The 9215-nt window shown below is 40.0% G+C and overlaps 1 protein-coding gene across 1 annotated transcript; it reads left to right on the top strand.

Annotated features, from left to right (window-relative positions):
• The first annotated feature begins 1290 nt into the window (after positions 1–1290).
• Positions 1291–7754, top strand: zc4h2 (zinc finger, C4H2 domain containing). Its single transcript, XM_083891209.1, has 5 exons — positions 1291–1411; positions 2104–2275; positions 2484–2656; positions 6310–6472; positions 7116–7754. Exons 1-5 carry the CDS (start codon positions 1359–1361, stop codon positions 7227–7229), a joined length of 675 nt encoding a protein of 224 aa, XP_083747335.1. The 5' UTR covers positions 1291–1358; the 3' UTR covers positions 7230–7754.
• Positions 7755–9215: the final 1461 nt, after the last annotated feature.

Below are 9215 nucleotides of genomic sequence, written 5' to 3'. Positions count from 1 at the left end.
CTACAATAGATTTGAAATGAAACGAACAAGATGTGTTTTAACGGCACACTTTCAGCTTTAATTTCAAATCAGATGAACATTTTCTATATGTGCTGCCCCCTTTTTAGGGGAACAAAAGTAATGGGACAATTGACTGAAAAGCTATTTCATGGACAGGTGTGGGTTATTCCCTTGTTACATCATCTTCAATTAAGCAGGTTAAAGTTCTGGAGTTGATTCCAGGAGTGACATTTGCATTTGGAATCTGTTGCAGTTAATTCTCAATGTGAGATCCAAGGAGCTGTCACTGTCATTGAAGCAGGCCATCATTGGGCTTAAAAATCAAAACAAACCCATCAGAGAAATAGCAAAAACATTAGGGTGTGGCCAAATCAACTGTTTGGAACATTCTTAAAAAGAAAGAATGCACCGGTGAGCTCAGCAACACCAAAAGACCTAGAAGACCACAGAAAACCACTGTGGTGGACGAAAGAAGAATTATTTTTCTCTGTAATTGACTGCAAAAGGATTTGCAACCAAGTATTAAACAATTAAAGTTTGACTTGAATTGTTCGTCCCTTTACTTTTGGTCTGCTCAAAAGTGTGAGGCACATATAGAAAGTGTTGTAATTCCTACACCGTTCACTTGATTTGGATGTATTCAAATCAAATCCATTGTAGTGGTGTATAGAGCCAAAAAGAAGAGAATTATGTCCATGTCCCACATCTGTAATGACAAACACCATACACCTGAATGGCAAAAGTGATGCCATTCGGACTAATAAAACTGTAGTTTTGATTGGCAAAAATTATAAATAAAAATTCACAGATATCACAGGTAACAACAATTCATACTAGTCCCAATAAAATGACGACTAGTCAAAAGGACGTCACAGATATCTGTAATGGAAATTCCAGAAAGTCACACTTGGTGATTAAATGTTAAAAAGGCTTGCCATAGGTTCCCTGCCAAAAGTACAAAAGACTTAATGCCATGATTATGTAAACAATACAAACACATTAATGGGTAGCTTCAATTTCTGCCAGTTACAACTCCTAAATGTCACACACTAGACCTTTAACTTTGAAAAAGTATTCATTTTCAAGTCAGTATATGTTATTATTACTATTTTAATAAGAAATGTTGCACTCACCATTTTCAAAAACGTGCCAGTACAGACCTGTGGTTGTTACCTGTGTTGTGTGTGTGTCTGGCAGTCGGCGGTGCCACTCATCACACGTAGCCACGGTTTCACATTGCGGGCGCGTGCTTGTGTGCGCGATCACGCGGGCTATTGTGTTTTCAATCAACAAGGAGAGCACCGTGTCCAACACGGTGAACTGAGGCAGCCAGCTGAGCGACAGGGCACCGTTAAACCATGGCGGATGAACAAGAAATCATGTGCAAATTAGAAAATATCTTGGAAATACGGTAAGACGTTGTACATGGAATACATTAATGGTTTCCAGGTGTTTGACACGTACCTAGCACATTATCTTGTAAGCTAACGTTAGCCGGGCCACGAATAAGCCCCTGGGCTTCGCTTTTGTTACTGGGCTAGCTTCCATTAGCTCGTCTGCGCTGAACCCCCATTTTATAGCTCTCTGCTCCTGTTTGCCTTAGTTTGTTTGTGACTGTGTTGCCAAGCATATGGTACATGTTAACTAAGAGATAAATACACCAAAGCTGTAGTTAAGCGACATGTTCACATACACACACATCGGTAATCCAGATGCGTGTCAACTCAATGCCAGATGTGCGCTGCTAATAATTGCTGCGGGTAAGCTAGCTACTTAGCTAGCAAGCTTCGCTGTCTGTCATTAACTGTTAACTGCGGTGACAGTATTGTGTTTGTTTACACTGTTGTATTCACAACAACACTAAAAAACACAGCAACAAATGACATTATGTCACAGTAGTAAGTATCGGTTCCGTGTAAACGTAGGACACCTGCGAAGTTAACGGTTGTGTGCTGAAGAACAACCAGTGGAAAGTATGTGTAGTGACTGTACACACAGTTATGTTTGGAATAAAACCTCTGTATTTAGTGATTTACAGTATATATCTTTTGGTTTGTGAGGAAAATAACTTGACAGGTGGTTTGTCTGTGCTGCTGACTGCAGGAACAAGACTATCCAGATGCAAAAAATCAAGTCTCGACTGAAGGTTGAGTTTGAGTCTCTGGAGTCTGAGGAGAAGCATCTCAAAGAGTACAAACAGGAGATGGATCTCCTTCTACAAGAGAAGATGGCTCATGTGGAGGAGCTGCGGCTCATCCATGCAGATATTAACGTGGTGAGTGAATATGACGTCTACAAGTAAGGAAGTGTGTCATCTCAACTCAGACAGTCTAGTTACAAATTGATAGTAGCAAAGTAAAGATCATGTAAATGTAATTTCTGTATCTTTGTTATTGCCATTATAATGGCATAATAACTAGGCCATCACAAATAGCTTATCATGTTACTGTGTTTTTCTGAAATATCTAATCACGGCCTTTCAGATGGAAAGCACCATCAAGCAGTCGGAGAATGACCTGAATAAGCTGTTAGAGACAACTCGCCGTCTGCATGATGAGTACAAACCCCTGAAGGAACATGTTGATGCCCTCAGGATGGCTTTAGGTCTACACAGACTGCCAAACCTCAACGAAGAAGAGGAGAAACTCTCTTTGGAGTATGTATTCACACACGTTTATTTATACATTATACAAGCACACAAACTAAATGCATGCAAACCAAGTTCTTTTAGGCTGGTTTTGTCTTGATGTAGTTTTGTGAAACAGGGTTTTCTTCGCTATTTTAACAAATAACCTGTTATGAGTTTCGAAAACAGCTGTTTAATGTTAAGCCATGACAGAAATAAATTCACGATGAATGGAAATTTGTTTTTGGAATCCTGGACACTGCTATCAGAATGACGGGCATGCAGAGCAGGCCATTTTTTACGGTCCACCCGCTTCGTGGTATGTGGTCGACTTGACTTTCCACAAGCCCATTGAGATGATTCCTACATGGACATCTTCCTAGTTTGACTATGAACAAGGGAGAAACTCTGTCAAGCAGACAAGAATTTTAAGTATCACTGATTAACTGTTAGAGGGAATAATTATAAATTCTTACTATTACTAGTGGCCACTGGGTAACTGAGCTGTCTACAGACATTCAACTGCACAAAACACTTTTGTATTTTCAGAGGGTTATGAGAGGATGGCTGTGATACATTTTCTCCTCAAATTCATTGACTAGAAATTTTATTCAAGATAAAATTGTTTCATCTTTCTTTATAATGTTTGGTTGTGATGATGATTCTAATTATACATTTCATATAGACCACATTTCACACTGCTCAGACATTTTACATAGGCTTGAAATTGGAAAAATTGGAAAGGAAAAAACACACCATGTAAAAAAAAAAAGTCTGTGTTGAACAGAAATGACCCAAAATGATGTGTATGAATATTTGCACAATGCAAAACCGTCAAACACACATAACTTATTTGTCAGTTTGTTAACGTCAGTCAGTCAGTTGTCTATTTATTTTCCTTGGCATGTCTTCTTTTTCTGTTTTCATTTTAATAACACAGAGAGCAGGAAAAAAACTGAGTCATATTCCTGGCATGTGCAATTATGTTTGGCCAATAAAGCTGATTCTGATTCTGGTATGAGTGTCAGACCATGTAATGCACATATAAATAGCAGCAACAACTGACATTAAAATGTCACTAAGCGTAAGCAAAATATTTACTATTAGAAATTGTGAACTGTGCATTATCAGAATTTAATTGGATTTGTAGAAACATAAGAAGTAGTCTAGGTGCGTTTGTTTATTTATATAAGATGAGAACAGATTGTACAGTACATAGAAGGTCCATGAAAGGAGTTTTGTGGAGCAACATGTGTTATTACCTTTTCATTTGAATGTTGGAACTGTGTTAAATAGCAGTGCAAACATAAGCACTGAGCAAGAGATTAATTAATTAATTAATTACAACAACACCTTTGATTGTATCGGTGACTGAGCAACAGTAGATTTGATGCTGGAAAATGTGTGATGTCTGTTTTTAATTATTATTATTATTATTCAAGAATTTGGGCTATTGAAGAAGGTGGTGAATTATGATGAATTTAGCTGATGCTGTGTTCAGAGAGACTGGCTGTGATTACAGCAAATAATCAGAAAATTAAGTAGGGCAGGAATCCGAGATCAGATATTTTTGGCTTTATCTACAAAAGCTACATATGTTTGGATCTTGGGCTGACCTGATAGAGGAGTGGCTAGTGTGAATATCAGTCAGTTTGAGTCTACAGTGGTACAGTCAAGACGCTGTTTGGCTGGACTATTTGCTTCATGTCGTTCCCCTGCATACATAATGTGTTTTTATAATAATTAACAAATGCGTTTGATACATCAAGTAGTATGTAATAAAAATTAATGAAGTGTGCTTATTTGAAGTGACTTTTCACAATCAAGAATTTTAGTATGTCTTGATCATTCTGCCAGTGCACCACATTCTTTTGTGCATGAGTAAAACAATATGTACAATATATCATTATTTATCCCACAACTGGTGGGCAAGATTTAGGATGAAATCCCTCTCAAACAATAACATAAATAGTTTACTTTTTAATTGTAAAAAGCATAATGTAATATTGTAGATTTTAAAAGCTGCAGTTATAGTGTTTTGTACACACTAGATTAGATTTAAACACACTAAAATCCCCCAGAGTAACAGATGTTTTACAAATCCAGCAGCATAACCTCACAAGGGAAAATAAGGACTGAAGCAGATTAATTTGCAGCCTGTTTTAGTGCAAACAGAAGGCAACACACATCTGTCTGACATATCATTGTGGTTATTATGATTGCCATCATTGTTAGTTGGGGGCAGGAAAACTTCACCTGAAAATAAAAATGCAGTTTGGGAATTCAAATATTTTAGTTTTTTTCTGACGGTCATGTTGAGTGAGTGAGTGAGTGAGTGAGTGAGTGAGTGAGTGAGTGAGTGAGTGAGTGAGTGAGTGAGTGAGTGAGTGAGTGAGTGAGTGAGTGAGTACAGCAGTGCTATTGAATGTTTCTGTAGCATAACTGGAGTATCATGAGGTAGCTGTGGCAGAGAGTGGATGGTTGTAATAGGTCATGTGTGTCAGGCACTACTGCCTGCTGGTGACATCCGCTCAGATGTCACCAGCTTGTTAGGCTATGAAATGCAGACAAGCATGGTGCCAATTCTAAAGACAATGCAAGATAGCGTAAACCTTAGTGGAGATGGAGGGCTGAAATTGAATGCAGTTTGGTCATTAGATGATTAATTTGCTGCAGTCCTGTGAGTGGGAGATTGTTTTACTGCATTGGCATCCACTTTAACTTGGTATCCAAAGTGTAAGTGTTATCTTTGGTACTCTCATCATACAAATTTTGTTAATTAGGATCTGTCTGTTGCAAAATGAAAATTTTCTCACAAATGAAGAGCTGAAATTTGCGAGGAATAGTGTTGAACCACTCTGCGTGCTGACAGCATTTTTGGCAGGCTGGCTTCTCAGTTTGGCTTTGTAATGTGTGGAAGCTTGGATGATGAGTTCATTTCTGGCCAGGTGGTTCTCATCTCCTTTTCCCTTCATGGTGGTGTGGTTCTCGTTGTTCCTCGACTTTATGAGCGAGTTAAACAGTTGTGGCCAATCACTGCTGTTCCTTCGATGGCTTTTCTTAGTAGTCGGGGGGCAAACTACTAGTAGCAATAGTGATTGTGCCTACTATGATAATATTCAAGGTGATGGAACATTCTGGGGGCATTCATTTCAGGCCACTGAGTGAGTGATATATCTGCACAAAACCGAACATTCTACACCTCAGGTATGGTTAAAAAATTACAAACAAAATATTAATTTATATGAAAACATTGTAATTCATGTTTTAATGGTGTATATACGCTTTGTTGTTTGGCACCTAAGTAGATTGCGGTTACACTGACCAGCCTATGAACTTTGTTCTGTAAATGCTCTAAGTTCTTCTCTATCTCATTCCTATTTTGAGAGAAACATTTATTCTTGAAAATAAGCCAGTCAGGCATTAAGTCCAAGGCCACATTTCTTTCCCAACCCTCTCCTGCCCACACACACACACACACAGGCAGACACACACACACACACACACACACACACACACACACAGGCAGACAAACACTCTCACCATGACCGTACTCAAGCTCAGAGTTGCTCAATAAAGATGTGATATTATTACTTTGATGTGGTCATAAGCTCGAGTAAGTCAAATAAGACCCACGTGTAAAAAAAAATACCTGGTTTTCCGTGTTGCTTTGTGTTCGACAGCTACTTTGAGAAGCAAAAAGCGGAGTGGCAGAAGGAGCCACATGACCCTCCCATCCCAGAATCCCTTGCAGCTGCTGCTGCAGCAGCACAGCAGCTTCAGGTATCCAGGAAGCAAGATGCCCGCCAGACAGCCACCTTCAGACAGCAGCCTCCACCTATGAAGGTAATGATGCTGTCGATTTAAAACAGGGGTTCTCAAAGTTTTGATACCTGAGGGCCAATTTAGGAACCCAACATTGGACTGAGGGCCGCCAAAGGAAAAAAAACAAAGAAATCCCATTTGTAATAATTTTAATGACCAGATTGCAGTTCTACAGTTTACACTTATTGGTCTGTATCTAGTAATGTCCAATAAACATTTAACAAGCTTAGTAGCTCCTGGAAAAAAACTATCAACTGTAATTCATTGCGGGCCGCCAGAAATGTTTCTGCGGGCCGCAGTGCTAAAGGGTAGGCAAGAAGAAAGAACACAAATTTACAATTATATGAACATAAGAAAAGACTCTGAACTGTTTGTTCAGTGTCCTCCTTTTCACAACAGCCTTAAATGTTTCCTGCTTGCAGCCAATCACAGAGACAGCTTTATAAATTAGTTTGAGGAGTGTTTTATTTTTGTTTTCATTTTTACATATATTTAAAAAAAAAAAAAAGGTTTACGTCATGGCAAACAGTGGCAAAGAACACTACACTGACACTGTAATAGAATAAACAATTGAAATACACAGCACCTGACTAATTGTTTGCTCATAGCTGCAAGCGACGTAACTGACGTAGTAACTGTTGTGATATTCCCTCCCTTGCTCTAGGCTTGCTTGTCCTGCCACCAGCAAATTCATCGTAATGCTCCCATCTGCCCATTGTGCAAAGCCAAGAGCCGCTCCCGCAACCCAAAGAAGCCCAAGAGGAAGCCAGATGAGTAGATCCGACTCCATCTTCAGTTGTGTTTATAAATGGAACTGCTCCAATACACTGATCAAACATTAGCCACGCCAATAAGACCGCGTGGCTGAAATACTGTAAGATCTGTGCTGCTGGACGACTTCCACATTCACTCCCCACTGAAACAGTATCTTGTTCTTAGTAACTCGGTCATAAGCAGTCAACAAATGATTGAGGATCTGATAATGTCTTTTTGTTGTCTGTTTTTATTAGTGCTTTGGATGTGTAGCAGTATGACTTCCATAGTAGGTTTTGAGTAGGTAACCGCAATAATGCAAAAATGAAGTCGATAAAAAAATGTCCAAATAACTTCCATGACCATGTCGCTATTGTTCATTGCCATAGATATTGTGATGTACTTATTATGTTTTAATGCATGAGGCTTCCATACTTGTCTGTTGTGCCAATTTAAATAGGTTAAATTGCTAAGTTAAATAAAACAGTGTTGTTTTAATGTTTACAAAGTTCAAGTGACTTTAAGCTGGACGGAAAGATGCCAGACATTTGCTCTGAATAGTGTTGTGTGTAATACTTTAATACAGTGATAAGAAAATAAATGGCTGTTTTGTACTATACACGTCGTCGTTGTGGTTGTTGTGTTTTGAAAAATATGCTCACTTGGTATGTGGCGTGAACGTTAACAACCGCTGCTGAGTACGGTAACTGCAGACCACCATCAGCATATGGATCAATGTTTATTGGGCAAATTGGTGGGTTTAGTATGTGTGTGTGTGAAACTAAGAGGTAGGAATATGTCTGACTCCACCACAACATTGTCCCTTCTATTATATTAATATGGTGCCCGTCATGTCTGCAGCTATCTGTCTGGAAAAGGACAGCGAGGTCTTGCTAAATGAGTTCCTGTAGCGCTTTTGTCAGGGTGACCCCTCATTTCATCTGTTGCCAGGGCAACTCCACGTTCCTCAGTGGTTGCTACGGCAACCCCAGGTTGCTGTGACCCGCATATCTTCACCAAGTAGTCCCTCCCAAATCCAGTGAGGGGTATCGGGCGACTTTGGGAGATACTGCACAAACCTATCCAATTTGTATCATCCTGCAAACGACAGAGAGACATTTCAGTGCGGTAAATAATCCATTTGATCAGCCATGCTGGCATAAATATGTGACCTAGAGTTGGTCTTTCAGTGATATAATGCCTCTTACTCTGTGGCTTGACGGTGTGTTTAGTCTGCCCGTCAGTGTTTGGAGCTGCAGTTGTGTCTTCTTCCTCCAGATAAAACTTCTCAAGGCCAGAGAAGCCTGTTGCTGCTCACACATGCTGCACAGACGGGGATCATGGAGCTCCATGTCTGCAGCCTGCAACACAAGGAACACACAACGAGTGCAGTCATTTCTCTGCACTAATAACGGACACAGTAAATCGGGGGGCAACTCCGGACAGTCTCCTCCTCACCCTCCTCATCTCCTCCTTCAAAGTCTTGAGCCTCAGCGTTGAGATGAGCTGAAGGGGGACAGTCTGAACTTGTGGACCTCGACATTTGAGACCGAGGGAGGGTTGATGTTCAGGGAGGTTACACTCTCTGTCTCCAGCTTCACTCCTCTGTCTCCTTTGGCCTCCTGTTTATTTTTCCTGCTCACCTCCTTTACCGAGCCTTGAAGCTGCTGCTGCTGCTGTTTGTGCCGGACACGAGAAACCATCACTCTGCAGTAACGTCCCCGGGCCTCCTCCTCCTCCTCCTCTTCCTCCTCCTCCTCGTCCTCGACCTCCATCTTGCAGAATATTCAACACTTGGAAGTGTTTTAGTTTAGTAACTCCCCTTTCTTATTAACAAATCATGTTAGGGGTTAGTTAAAATGTTTTTATTTTATTTTACTGTCTGTAAAATGACATTTTCCTTTGTCTCTCAAGATATTTCTGGAGAAACAAATGCGTAGAAATCATAAAATCTCTCCGTCCGATCCGATACAATCCCATTTACAAAGCTGTTTCCACACTGTCTTCTTTT

The sequence above is a fragment of the Microchirus variegatus genome, assembly GCF_963457635.1.
Source record: "Microchirus variegatus genome assembly, chromosome: 6".
In the NCBI taxonomy this organism is placed as follows: domain Eukaryota; kingdom Metazoa; phylum Chordata; class Actinopteri; order Pleuronectiformes; family Soleidae; genus Microchirus; species Microchirus variegatus.
The sequence above is the reverse complement of the archived record's forward strand: the minus strand, read 5'-3'. Positions and strand labels throughout refer to the sequence as shown.